Genomic DNA, 15488 nt, shown 5'->3' on the forward strand with positions numbered 1-15488 from the left:
AATTTAATCCCCACTCTCTCTCTTTTAAAATTTATTTATTAATAGTTTTAGTTTAGTTTAGAGCAGTTGTTCCCAACCTTTATCATGCCCCGCACCCCTAAAAATGTTAATATGTTCTCGCACCCCTCACAGTAATTATTCATTTAAGAATAAAGGAGAAGGTGGCCAAAACAAATGTTATCTCGCACCCCTGGTTGGGAACCACTGGTATAGAGGATGAAACAACCGAGATGAATCACAAGATCCCATGTTGCCTCAAAAGGTTAAGTACAGAATTTAAAATAAATTAATTATTACAATAAAGATATTGCTAAGACATTGTCCAGTTTTTATTGCTGTCAATCGTTTTTTATGTATTATGCTGTTTTATTAATCAAATTATGTAATTGAGATTTCTCTTAACATTGCATAAAACGAAGTCATTCTATTCCATTCTCTCATGTGGATGAAATTCTTTTATTTCGTTTATATTTACTCCCAGCATTTCTCCTTTTCATTTTCCCGTTCGCTACAGATTGTATGGTATTTCCATGCGTTCTAGTATAATGGCGAGTTTTGAGGTGTGTAGTTGGTAGGATAATAAACCAAAAGTAGTAGTAGTAGTGTTTCATTAAAACTTTAATTGGTTTAGAGTTATTTTAATTTCTAATTTGAAAACTTCTTTTTACAATTTGATTTTTTTTACCATGGGAGTTTTCCATGAAGTGAGGTAAGTGCTATTTATAATCTGTTACTTCTGATTTACATCTTGGAATATAAATTTTTACTTTTTAAAAGTTTAAGCCGTGTTTACCCAACAACATTATTATGGTACACGATGAGCACAGTGTAACACCCGACATTAATGGCACTGTATAGTTACGAAGATGCAAAGTCATTGTGTTAAATTCACAAATATTTACATTTATGTGTATAATAAAATTGATGCATGTTGTTATAAGCACCGAGAAGCTTTAAATTATTAGGGTTATAAATTAATTAAACTTTTGTATAGGAGTTAACATCAAATCCATTATTTGGTCTGACAAAAATAGTACAATATTTAGCAATGGGTGTTGTTGTGTAGTTGCCTTGCTTCCCACTAGTTCCAACTTACAGTTCTAGTTAGAGATAGCTAGTGCAGATGACCTTTGTATACCAGTGTGTAAAATACTACAAATTGTAAATTAGCCTTTCAAACTTGTGACATTCTAGTAACATATTCAGTTATGTGCTTCACATTATAAAACCAATTCTTTAAATGTAGAGGAGCAAACTGCGTTTCGACCTTCTTTGGTCATCATCATGTTCACAAAGAAAGAAAGAGGTAACTGACTGATAGCAGACCACATGTTTACTCATAATCAACTTAATCATAAAGCCTTAATGGCAAGTTTCGATGTCATATCCCTCTTTACAGAAATCCCAACCGCTGAAGCCTGTATGATAGCCTTAGAACTCTATATTTGAGACCCTAACCCAACAATAGACATTCCCAGTAACCCTCATAGAATTTACCACGATGAAGACAAACTTCATGTTCAACAGCCACAACTATATACAAATGGCCTCAGCATGGGCAACCCAGTATCACTAATTCTAGCCAATATTTTTATAACACAAGTTGAAACACAAGCAATTAGCACAGCATTACATCCACCACTGTACTGGTACAGATATGTAGATAACATGGTTGCAGGATTCACATCTACAGAACACGTACTTAATTTTTTCAATCACATTAACGCTATACATCCCAACATCAACTTCACATGTGAACAGGAAGAAAGCAATCAAATATCATTTCTTAACCTCAAAAATTGCAAGAACCAATACACAATTTAAAACAGAAATCCACTGAAAAATCACCCATACTGGACTATACATTCCCTGGGACTCAGCACATGAAACAAAACAAAAACTCAACATACTAGGAAACCAATAATCAATGATGATGAGAAAACCCACTTGCAGAGAAAAAAATATATGTAAAAATGACTGGTTTGGGTTGAGAAAATTTTTTATGCAGAGTAGCGAACAACGTTTTGACCTTCTTCAGTCATCGTCAGGTTCACAATGAAAGAAACAGGTAACTGATGGATAGCTGACCACATGTTTGAAGGGGGTTGTGTAACTGAGTGTGGGAATGTAGAGGGCGTGCTTAGATGTTTGATTATATTTATTAATATAGGTATAAAGGTGCTCCTTTGTATTGGTTTATTTTGGGCTTGAGTTGTTGTATAAGTAAGGCTTCTTTAGTTTCACATTTGTTTATGTTTGTTACTTTATTTAGTATTTGGGTGTTTTCTATGGTTATGTTGTGTTTATTTGATTTGTAGTGTTCAAAAACATGTGAAGGTGGCTTTTTGTGTTCTTTGAATCTGGTTTCCTTTTTTCTTCTTGTTTCTCCAACATAGAAGTTGTGGCAGTTATCACATTGTATTGTATAAGTAATGTTGGTGTGGTATTTGTCAATGTAGTTCTTACATAGTATAAACCTTAGTTGTGTCTTGTTTTTGAATAAATTTAGTATTAACTGGAATGTCATATTTTGTTATTAGTTTTTGCCAAATGTTGTGTGCTCGTTGCAGTGCAAGGACCATGACGCCTGTGAGTGAGAAATGGACTCTCATTGTGTCAGTTGCAATGGCTCTAGCCCATCCTACTTTCATTTCTTGTCCTAAATGGTTGGAAGAGAAAGAGGTGCAGCATTTGAAAATGATTCATAATATTACTTTTCCTGAGGCTTGAAAGTTGCTGTCCAGCACTTCATCTCAGACTATGCTGCTGCACTTCATTCCACAACAACAATAGAAATGCAGACAGATCTCTCTGTGCCTTCAAAAGAATAGTTCTCACAACAAATGAAAAGTCTTTTGACCACCATGGTTAAAAAGGTTGATGAATCACCTTCAACACCCATCTCTGTCCCTTACTTAAATTTCAACAAATCCCAAGATCCACTTCCTTTGGTTCTGGGTACAGGCATTTCCTCAGATACATCTTCTCCCACCATAAGACGCAAAACGATAATTTGTTCACGTCCTCAGTCACTGGAATCCCCTTCCAACAGCAAAGACCTGCCCAATCAGCCCAGGGCAGGGTCTGTGGAAGTCGATGGACCTCCCTCGAATAAAGACAGTAAGGAAAACAGATGTCATAAACCCAATTCACCTACATGTAAATAAAAATGGCCACCTTGATACAATGGAACTGTTGAGGTTTATGTTCTAATCTGGATGACATCAAAATACTCATTGCTTCCTATCATCCTGTATGTCTTTCCTTACATGAAACATTTCTGAAACCTATCGATACAGCCACGTTTTGGAGGTTCTCTTTGTACAGAAATGACAAGCTGTGTGATGGACAAGTGCATGGAGGGGTGGCACTCTTGATTGATCAACATGTGCCCACCCTGTCTTTGCCGCTCGACACACCCTTGGAGGCCATAGCCATTCATATTTCCTTGGGTCATACCATCACTGTTTTTTCTCTCTACTTGTCACCTGGAGAGACATTTGATCAATAAGACCTTGATGCTCTCATTAAACAATTGCCATCTCCCTTTTTATTCCTGGGAGACTTTAATGGACATCATTCCCTCTGGGGAGTGTTGTTATTGATAGGAGGGGGTCGTTCTGTAGATTGTATGCTCTCTGATCACAACCTTTCTCTTTTCAATACTGGTTCTTCTACTTATTTTCATGCATTTAGTCAGTCCTTTACTGCTATTGATCTGTCAGTTTGCTCCCCTTTACTATTCTTCCATTTTTCATGGAGGGTAGATGATAATCCACTAGGCACTGATTATTTTCCTATACTTTTGACAGAGACTGGCTGTGGTTGATGCCATCTGACCTGCATGCCCCAATAGAAGCTGGATCAAGCAAACTGGCCCTCTTTCACTGCTATCACAGAACTTGATCCTGCCATCGTCTGTAAGCCATCAATAGACGACTGTGTGGCAGCAGTAACTGCTGTATTATACAAGCAGCTACTCAGTGTATTCTTAAAACATTGACACATTTTCCACTATATTTTCGTCCGTGGTGGAATCATGCCTGCCACATGGCACGGAAGGCTCAAAAACGGGCCTGGGATAATTTCTGTAGATATCCAACACTTTTGAACCGCATCGCTTTCCATCAGGCCCACACACATGTTTGGAGAGTAAGATGCCAAAGTCAGAAGGAATCTTGGATTAACTTCACAACCAGCATATCTTCTACCACCAGTTCCAAAGTTATATGGGACAAGATTTGAAAGGTCCGTGGGCAGTATAATTCTGTCCCCCTCTCAATCTTGCTCTCTGGTCAGGAAGTAGCATTGCCAGTACTCCATGTGAAAGCTTTTCCTGGGTATCTAGCACTTCTGTTTCTTCTTCCACCTTCTTAGCCATCCAGACTCAGGCAGAGTGATCATCTCTTTTCATTCGAGCTGATTGTCTCTGTGACTATAATTGTCTCTTTACACTGGTGGAACTCAAACTTGTCCTTCATCAGTCTGGCAGTACATTGGTTGGACCTGATGATGTACACTCTCAAATGCTGTGCCATCTATCTCATGATCCTCTTGCTATTCTTCTAATTGTTTTTAACCAGATCTGGAAGGAAAATGTTTTGTCTAATACCTGGCACCAGGCTATTGTCCTTCCTTTCTCTTAGTTTGGAAAGGATTCCAAGATTCCTTCAAATTTCCATCCAATTGCTCTGACGAGCTGTTTCTGCAAGACCTTAGAGAGGATGGTTAATGCTCATCTTGTTTGGTTCCTCGATTCAAACAATCACCTCTCACCTACAAGTGTGGGTTTCGATGACAATGCTCCACTGTGGATCACCTGCTTTGACTTGAAATGTCAACCAGAGAGGCCTTTCTTAAACAACAACTTCTTGTATCAATATTTTTTGACATTGAGAAGGTTTATGGTACAACATGGAGGTATGAGATTTTGCGAGACCTCCATATATATATATGGGTTATATGCCACGTTTTTTTTAATGGACAGGGGATTCCAAGTTTGTGAAAGTTTGACACTTTCCCATTCTTTTCTACTGGAACTTGGAGTCCCTCAGGGCTGTGTTTTGAGTGTCACACTTTACAGTATAAAAATTAATGCTATCACTGAACAACTCCAGTGTCACTGTTGCAGAGGGCTCTCTGTCAACAACTTTCATATCTCATGTCAGTTGTCGAACATGAGGTAATCTGAGCGGCACCTCCAGACTGCCCTCAGTAGTTGACTGAAATGTACCACTGCAAATGGCTTTATCTTCTTTCTCTCTACAAACATTTGCATGCACGTTTGCTGCCAACAGGGTATTCATCCTGATCCTGAACTCAGTATCAGTAGAGTTGTGCTGCCTGTGGTCCCTGAGACAAAGGTCTTGGGGCTTATCTTTGACCGTAAGCTGACCTTTATACCACACATCAAGCAGCTACAGGTCAAAGGTGCAAGAGCACTGAACATCTCTTCTGTCCTCTCTTCCACCACTTGGGGATCAGATCGATGTTCTGTGCTAAAGATTGGTCTATGGCTTTGCCAGGAACTCGGCTTTAAAGATGATGGACCCTATTCATCCTAGTGAAACTTGGTTGGTCATGCTTTTTATCCACTTTAATCTTAGTTTTTTTCTTAACACCAAGGAATTAGTATTTACATGATTCGAGTCAATTCTGTATGTTCAAAAAAATGATCAGCTTCAGTAATATTGCTAATATCTTGTTAAAATAAATAATATTAATGTAAAATATTTAGCATCTTTGTCCCATGTATAGCCTTCAACAAATGCCTTGCTATAAACATCCTTTTGGAGCTCAGTTCTCATTTTAACATTTTGATTTCTTTTAACATACTTCCAAAAATTTCATTATGTTAGTTTTAGCATTATCAACTATCTGTTTTGACTGTATCCCTAGTTCTATAATTCTGTAAACCTTACAATCTATATCAATTTAAAGTTGTTAACCATATTGCTACATGTCATAGGTCAAAGGCCATGTCACTAATTTGTTGAATTAAAATAAAAATATTTATTAATTACTATGTTATGAATTGATAACATTAATTTTGGTATCAAACTAGATTATAATTCAGATTTTAGTAGTGTATATTACTCAATTTCTTAATTTAAAGTGGATATTAAAAACATTTAAACATTGATTTTTGAGTATCAAGTGATGTGTTGAATGCATCACTAGTTTAGATTAGATGCTTGGGAAGTCAGAATACAAAGTCAGTAGTTTCATGCGGATTGGGAACTCAAATTACCAATATTAAGAAGCTAAAATATAAAGTAAAAGCCTTCTATCTTTTTATGTGCTGAGAAATTGCTCATTTACTAAATCAAACACAATGGTTCTACTCCCACTTTCTATTTTGGGAAACATTCCCTAGTGTATGAAATGTGACTAACCAACAAAAAGCTCAGGATGTCCCCTTGTGGTTGTTTCAGCCATTTCTGAACAAGATTTCGAAGAGGTGGGTTGTTTCTAGTCTGATCAAAATTTAATATTTTTTTTAGATCAAAATACAGCTCAATTATTAAACTTGATAAACTATAATGGAATACTGTTGTATTGGTATAGTAATTTATGATTTTATGGTTATTTCAACTGTACATATAAAACATCAAAAAATTATTTTGTTTTACATCCTCCTTTTAAAGCACTTAGCAAACTACAACAAGCAGCAACTGGGTACAAATGTCATAAGAAGAAGAGCATTCTTTGCTATATTTCTTAATTGACTGTTCTGAATGTTAAGAGAAACAAGTTTAAGAACTTGTTTGAAAATAGTAATAATCTCTATACATATATAGTTTCTAATTGAAACATTGCTGTATTTTACAGAATACTAGTCAACTAAAACATAGCCAAGACAGGTCACTTTGTAAAGACTAAAGGACAGTTTTATAATATTGGGTATTGTGACATGATTGCATGTGCACTGCATCATTGTAACTTGTGTTATTAGCCTGGGATGACTGGAATTTCATTATAATTGAAGTAATAAATAAGTATAAATGTATAATGTCACAAGTTTTATGTTATTTAGACTAAACATTTGTGTTGTGATGTTATAGCTTGTAGTCATTCCAGAATGAAAAAAAATCATTTATATTTATTTCCTAATTTTCTGTGGTGATTACAAGGTCAATTAACTTGACAGATCTTCTATAGTTAGGGAAGAAACAATAACAGACAATATATAAAATGTTACTGTGACAAATATTTGAGATATTTTGGGATCAAGAATAATTTTTTACTGTGACATTAAAATCACTTCATACTTGGACTAGTAATGAAATAGACTTGATTTTTTCACAAACAAATGTTTAGTAAAAAATACTCAAAAAATTTGATTTTTTGTGAACAAGAGACTTCTAATAAGTACTAAAAGTCTACCAAATTTTGTGAAGATGCACATTTTGCATTGAAAGTTATAGTATAAATACTTATCATGCGCAAACATGAACTTTTGTTTATACCAAACCTGTAATGAAAGGGTTAACTCGTTACTTAATCTTAAAGCTCTCCTTTTTGTCTTTATTTAAGCTAATTACCTTTAAGTTCTCTGTTATCCCTCATTTTAGAAACATTCTGTTCTTTAATTAAAAGCAATTTTCAAAATTTGATCATCTTTTAATTTTTTTATCATAAATTACTAATAAGTAAGTAGTGGTAAGTAGTGTTGACTAGCTGTCTTCCCTATAGCCTGTTATTGCTAAATTAGGGACAACAAGTACAAATAGCCCTCTAACTTCAAACTAAATTTAAAATTAGGAACTAAATTTTCATTCTTTTTATCTCAGCACAAACCATTGCATCACACCTGAGTGATTACTCTTGCAACCAAATCTTCATCAGTGGTTAACAATAAATCTAAAATGACATCCCCACTCCCAGTTAGATTCTTACTGTTTATTAGATAAAAACATTTTGATCAACTTTGATTCTTTCCTTCACTGTTTGGCTCCATACATCCCAATCACCATCTAAAATTGAAGTGTAAAAACTCAATTATTAGTAGTAACCCTGATCCCATTTTATAGTTTGTTGTTAACCTTAGCTTTCATAAGTTAGTTGCCAGTTAAAAACTTTCTACACTTGAAATACCAGAACATAACCTACATTGAATTGGACTGTTTGCTACCATTTTCTATCTTAAATGGCTGCAGTTCATTCCTCCTTGTACATTTGTTTTTAAAATTTGGTATTATTAAATGACTTCTAACTTGTATACTCAATTTTAGAAATATGTTTCTAAAAACTATAATTCTTATATTTTTATTATATATAAAAATATATTATTTCTATTTGCAAATTTAACTGTTTTTACAATTTACATTATACTTTAGCCTTGTATTTCAACTAAAGCTCTGAATTCGTCCATTTTGTTCGTAACACTTCTAACATTAGAACAACAGAAACTTAACTTTTTCTGGAACTTGTTATATTTATATTTAATGCTGGTAGATTTATCTATAAAACTATTACTGAATGCATACTTCAAATCTCGTTTCCAAAATGCATCCCTCACTCTCATGTCAGTTTGTTTTTCTATATTTCCAAAGCTTTCTCCTCATTGTGCAAGTTTAGACTATTTCTAGAGTGTATGTAGAGCTTCCTAAAATATCCTACTCCTAATCTACTTAAGTTATCCTATTCCTTCCATATAGTGTTGTAAAGGGAAGATTTTGACCTTCAAAGTTTCATAATACTTCACTTTGCTCCTCAGCTGTTGGGATGCATTGGGACTCTTCCTGTGTGAGATATTTTTTCATTTTTGAGGACTCTGACTCTTCTGAATCCCCTCATTTCTCTGGAATGTGCACGTGTCTCATGCAGTGACTTTTCTCTTTCTCTGGTTTCATTGTCCATGCTTATGATCATGCCCATACTATGTAATGTTAGTTTTACACATACTCTTCTCTGGTATATTTATTCTATATATTGACTGTCAGAGGATATCTGTAGATATGCTGAGGGATTTTTACTTGATATACCCTTCACTTACTCTACTTCACTCTGGCCTTAATACATGGCTTCTTTGCTTTTGAGTCCTTATAGCTGGGGACTCAGTTTTGGTTTGGGTCATATTACCCTACACATATCTCAGGGTCTTTCTCAATTTTTGAGGCTTTTTGTTTTTGCTCCAGTCCCTGACTATATTGATCTATGAATGATGTCACCCTAATGAGTCTACCCTTACAACTTTTATAACCAGTTTCTCTCTATTAGGACCTCATATGCCAAATACTCCTTCCAGTTCTTTCTCGTTCCTTCAATTCTGGGTACTTTGTCACTTTCCTTGATGGAGTACCACCAGTGACCTTTGGTATAAGTGACTTCCATGAAGGTTTGGGTTGTGTGTGAGCTCAGCTGTTTGTGTTTCTACCTTGCTCTATTCCCTTTGTTGAAGATTAATGGGTGTTAAGGGTTCTTTTGGAAGGTTTCATTACACAGTTTCCTTCCCATCTCATTAAATATTACCTTTCCTCCTCCTTGAGATCCCCTGACATGCTTGCATCTGTTAGATGCAGTTCAGAAAAGTTCACCATGGAGTCTTTCTTTCACCCTGAGATGGGCATTTTCACCTTCATATGAGGTCTGTTCAAAAAATACGCTGTCTGACATCATAAAACAAAATGTACTTTATTTAGAAGTTACAGGTCTGGGACCCCTTCAAAGTACTCTCCTCCCCAACGCACACACTTATCCCAATGGTGTTTCCACTTGTTGAAACAGTCCTGGTACGCTTCTTTTGTAATGTCCTCCAGCTCCTTCGTCGCATTTGCCTTAATCTAGGGAGTCGTCTCAAATCTTCTTCCTTTATAGGGTCTTTTGAGTTTGGGAAACAAGAAAAAATCGCAAGTTTAGGTGAGTAGGGGGGGTGGGGAAGAACAGTGATCGAGTGTTTGGCCAAAAACTCACGAGTTCTGAGGGCTGAATTTCGCAGCAATGCGGTGCATCTTCAATTTTTCGGTCAAAATCTCGTAACAAGATCCAACTGATATCCCACACTCTTCAGCAAGCTCCCTGTCAGTCAGATGTTGATTTGCCCGCACCAGGGTGTTGATTTTGTCGACATATGGGTCGTCAGTTGACGTGGAAGGACGTCGAGGATGCTCATCATCTTCAATGGACTGTCGACCATTCTTAAAACGTTCATGCCACTTGAAACATGCCGTACGCTTCATAGCAACATCACCGTAAGCCGTGTTAAGCATAGCAAAAGTTTCAGTCGCAGATTTTCCAAGTTTAACACAAAATTTCACAGCAAGTCGTTGCTCCTTCAGGTCATTCATTCTGAAGTCCACTAAACGAAAAATCGCACTTCACTTAAAATCGCGTAGCTAATACACAAATGAAGATATCTGCAATCGGGAAATGGTGTCGTAATTGGCTGATCTGTGCGAACCTAGCGACACCAAGCGGATTCCCCTGGAACCAACTGGAGCCGCGCAATTCAAACAGTCTGCGAATTTTTTGAACAGACCTCTTATTCCATTTGCATGTCCATTTCAACCTGCTCATTGGTATGTCCATTTTGGTGTGGTTTACCAGCTTTGAACATTTCCTTTGAACTTTCCTCAGTTCCATAGTTTTATCACATCATATGAGTTTTTGATCATCAGTTTCAGTTTCTGGGGGTGTGATTCCATTATTACATGGACATATGGCTGCTTTTAACTCATTCTGAGCAGGAGTTTGACCACTCACACTTAGTCTTCTTTCTGTAGCAGCTCTAAGAGCAGCAGTGTGTAGCAGCTCTCACACACACACACACACACACACACACACACACACACACACACACACACCATTTGTCTACTTTTTAAAAGTGCTTGGGTTAAAGAGTTATTCATTTCTGTTATCTTATTTGTATCTGTTAGAATAACTTCCTGTTTTTTCATTTATTCCACTTTATTTAAAACATCTTCATTATTCGTTTAATGATTAAATTGTTTTTATGATTTTTTAATGTTTTCAAATTTTTAGAGTCCTGGTTACAATGGCCAAAAAGTTTAGTTTTCTCTAAACCTCATGAAAGTTTTTGATTAAGTATAAACAGTGGTCTAGAATACATTGGCAAGGCTAAAAACAGCCTCTGAAATTTCTGGGTTTTGAGAACTTTGTATTAACAAAAACATTAATTTCTGTTACAAATGAATTTCAAATTTTCATCATATCATACTAAATTATTTTTTTCATGTTACTTAAATCAACGATAGATATTACATTTACTCTGGTGAACATTTATTTATGTGTATATAAAACTAAAACTAATCCCTGAAGAGCAGTATTTTTAAATAATTAAAGGCAACTGTTTGATTTCTTTACACTTTAGAGATGAATTTTGATAGGAATTAAACTGAAAGTCGGAAAGCAGTAACAAAGAAGTGTCTGTTACTTCTAGTGTTTGTTTTAACTTACCATTGATATAACTAAAAGTAAGAACATTTTGTTTTGAACAATTAAATCAGGTTTTTTTTTGCATTAAGTTACTTGAGTAATGATGCACATTATCATAATAAGTGGGCAAACAACTGCTTTTTAAGCAAAAGAAGTTTTTCTGATGGTGGGACATACTGCATATTTTGACTTGCTGTTGGTCTGTTGTCTTGAGGTATGATTTTTACTAAGCAATAAAAGGTTTATGTAATAATACAAATTTATCATTGCTTAGTAAAGGTCATACTGGAATAAGACAGACGAATGTTTTGTCAAAATGTTGCATTTAAACATCAATGAAACTTCTTACACTTTAATTATTGTGTGTCTACCTATTATTAGTCTTAATTTGCTGCATCTTATGGTGCTTCAGAAGCAACAACAAAAGCAAGATGGAAAAGGTAGATCACTAAAAAGTACCATGAGACAACAAACACACTACAAATGAATATGCACTGATTGTTTTGACCCCACAACACAGCTCTCCACCAGATCTGAAATCAAGTGCAAGTTAATCTATATCTTACAAGAAGTTTTTCTCTCATGGTTTTATTGTAGGAAATTCTCAACCATGTTTGTGTATACACAGATTTAATTTTAGGGTCTTACATGTCCACCTTATTAACACTTCTTTTAAGAAGCAAACCAGAAGATGGGTTATGGCAGTGACACAAAACATTTTCCTAATACTTATATTAGTGCTGTTGTTCTGAGATGTACCACACAGTTGTTTCATAACTAAAATGATATGACAGAGATGCATATTTTCACAAGTTGTTGCAGTTTATACATTTTTTTTCTTTTAACTTCATTTGTTCCTTGCAAGATTTCATAATTTGAAAAGACAAAAAGACCTCAAAGGATTAAATGGCTGGTCTTATGTCATCTTATTCTTACGTATAGTTTACTATATAATACGATGTGATTTGTACTAATAGCTAGTACTTTTGCATATTCTATATGTGGAATAAAAACATTCTTGTTGTTCATTTGGAAGATTTAATTTTCAGGTATATGTACCTAAATGAAAAACAAAAGAAATTTCAAAATGCACTTACCCCTTCTTATCACACTTTAGCTACATCCCAAAGAAAGTTTCACTTCTTTGCTCATCTAAGCATTGGTAGGAATTCTACCTTATTTGCTACAGTATTTTTACCCCACTATATGTTGCAACTAATGATTTTAATCTTGTGACACTTTTCACCTGCATTAATGCACCCTCTATACTTGAGTCATTTATAAAGTTTCCATTATTCTTTCTCATTCACTTTTTCAATGGTAAGAATTATGAGGATGGTCCAGATGTTTTGTAGGTTTTTCTTTAGTGCTATAATTAATTTGCAATGTTTTCATATGAATTATTTTATCTTTTTTCACAGGGCTTAAGATTGTTTATTTTCTTGCTTTAATAATAAAACATTTTGGAGATAGATTTTATTTTTGTATGAATCCTCATGCTCACATCTTGTGCCTGTGGTCCTACTCTACTGCTTCATGACTCTTGTGTTATTTGGAGGGGGTGTGCACCCATTTTGGAGAATGAACATAGAGGTAGTCTTATATGTGATCTGATTATTTTTCTCATATTGGCTCTTAAGCTGAGTTTGTGAGTGATCAAGGATGGACCAGTAGGAATTTGACTATTTTTTAGCACTTTCCTTTGTCTAGACAGGTACCCCTGAACCTCAAATGGATATTCCATCTCCTGCATCTCTTTTTGCAATTAATGTGTCATATTTGTAATGTTTTGAGTATTTCTCCTGTGACTTGTGAATCTTTACCTTCTTTATTGGGAAAAACTAGTTTGTCCAATCACTTGATCTTTCCACTTTTGCCAGATATTATTATGCAGGCAAAGAAGTTTGTAAATTGAGGAAAGCCATAGAGTATGTTTTTAGCCTTGCCAATGTATTCTAGACCACTGTTGATACTTAAGCAAAAACTTTCACAAAGTTTAGAGAAAACTAAACTTTTTGGCCATTGTAACCAGGACACTACAAATTTGAAGACATTAAAAAAATCATAAGAACAATTTAATCACTAAACCAATAATGGCGATGTTCTTCCTTTCTTGAGAGTATTTGGCATCAGTTATTAATATTACTGAAGAGATGGATGATTGGTGACTAGTCATTGACCATTTTGGTCTCCATAGCTTTCTCCAGACTCCTTGATTTACAATGGAGTATTCCCCTTTCCCCCTGGGATGGCTCTTTTCACTCAGGCTACAGAGAAAAAATCTCAACTTTGTAAATGCCTACCTTTATATTCTGATTGCTTCAAGCCATTATTTCTATTTTATATGCTATCATTTAATCTCACATCAGTGCCATACATTGTTTGTTGGATAGTCAGAGTTTTACATGTCTTTTCTACTATCCCAGTATTCAAACTCACCACTGCATGGATGACTGGCTTTTTCTTGTTCCTTTCCACCATTTCGCAGAAGTACACCCTCAAACCCTCAACTCTGTTATCAGAAGCTACATTACCTGAGTTTCTTATCACAAAGAAGTCTGTTCTTACTCTCACTCAATATCTTGTCCATTTATGGGTATTTTTCAGTTCCAGGTCCAACCTTCCCTACACCTTCAGACCATGAAAAGGCAATTTTTCAAATCCAGTTGTTTTTTTCCTCCAGCATGCACAATTCTGTCTCTTTTGAAGATGTGGACATCCTTGGAATCACTCATTCCTATAAGTTGTATCCACATGAGGGTCTTCCAGTGGTTGTTACTGGACCAGTGAAACATTTGCACAGATGTGCTGGATTTTTCTATATAATTCTGGATTCTAGTTTGTTGAATCTCAGCTGGTGGTTGAACAGGAACAACACAACAGTAGCTGTCCATTTACTATGGCCTGAGATGTATCTGCTCATAGATACTCCTCTCCAGGGCTAGGGTGCTTGTATAGAAAATATATAATTCCATGGACTTCAAACAGTATAGGAAGCTACTCTCTACAACAATCTCATAAGTCTTATCATTTCAATGAGCCTTCTCTTATGGTGGATTTCTCTATGTGGCAAGGGACCTCCCAGGTAAGGTTCTGTACATTCAGTTTACCTCCTCTAGGATCTGAAAATCCACCCAGGTGTTTGCTGTGCATGGTGACCCTTGAAGGGGGAGAATAGGATCCTGGTGGTTGAGGGATCCAATTCCAACTGCACCTTTGGCCTTAAATTCCTATGAATGATGGGCATCTTTGGGGTGCCCTTTCTCCCCCCAGGATCAATCAGGTGGTCCTGTTGGGCTTGGGTCAAGCAAGTTTCAGTGTTGAGCATTCTTAATGGATGTTGTGGATATTATGTCTGATGCTGGTGTTTGGATAATAGTGCTTGCAAAACCCTAGCATTACTGCAGTGTCCTTGTTTGGCATTGTTGTGCATCTCCTCATAGTACTCCATGGTAGATGAGGTCAGTGGACACTAAATTTTTCTCTATTTATCATGGATGCCCCAATCAATTGAAGAAAAAAAATTAAAACAATTCATTGAAAAACAAACATGCATGGACAACATGCAGTCACCATCACAGCCTGATTCTGTATCTTGATTTCTCATCCTTCATTTGTTATCTGAGACATCCTTGCAGCAGATGTCTTCCTTTTTCATTCAAAATGTATTTGAGAAACTTGCTATATTACCCAAGTTAGTCAGGAAGTTGCACTTTGATAACATTTTGGTGGAAACATCTACACCACAACACTGAACTCCTTGAATTTTAAGGCCATTGGGGATATATGCATTGAGTTTATTTTCCATGCTACTCAGAATTCCTCTTGAGGGGTGATCATTGAAAGTGATTTGAAGAACATCACCAAGTCAAAGATTCTTGCTGATTTCTCCACCCAAGGTGCTTAGGCTGTGTGCTGTATCTCCACTCTTAAGGACAGAATTATGCTGCCAACCAGTATTTTGGTTTTTACATTTACATCTCTACGTTAACCTGCCTCTGTTCAGCAGGTTATCTGAACTGTAAAGTTGAGCCATACATTCCTAACCCTCTCCAATGTTTACAGTGGCAGCAGTTCAGACATTCAGAGAT

At 35.8% G+C, this 15488-nt stretch overlaps 1 protein-coding gene across 1 annotated transcript in view; it reads left to right on the top strand.

The window, feature by feature from the left end:
* The first annotated feature begins 510 nt into the window (after positions 1 to 510).
* The window catches only part of Non3 (Ribosome production factor 2-like protein Non3), a 69164-nt gene continuing 54186 nt past the window's right edge, over positions 511 to 15488 (top strand). Inside the window, exon 1 of the mRNA XM_076461098.1 lies at positions 511 to 709. Coding sequence (XP_076317213.1) covers positions 687 to 709 — 23 coding nt within the window. The 5' untranslated portion in view covers positions 511 to 686. The remainder of the gene's footprint in view (positions 710 to 15488) is intronic.

The sequence above is a fragment of the Tachypleus tridentatus genome, chromosome 10 (genome assembly GCF_004210375.1).
Source record: "Tachypleus tridentatus isolate NWPU-2018 chromosome 10, ASM421037v1, whole genome shotgun sequence".
NCBI classification, from domain to species: domain Eukaryota; kingdom Metazoa; phylum Arthropoda; class Merostomata; order Xiphosura; family Limulidae; genus Tachypleus; species Tachypleus tridentatus.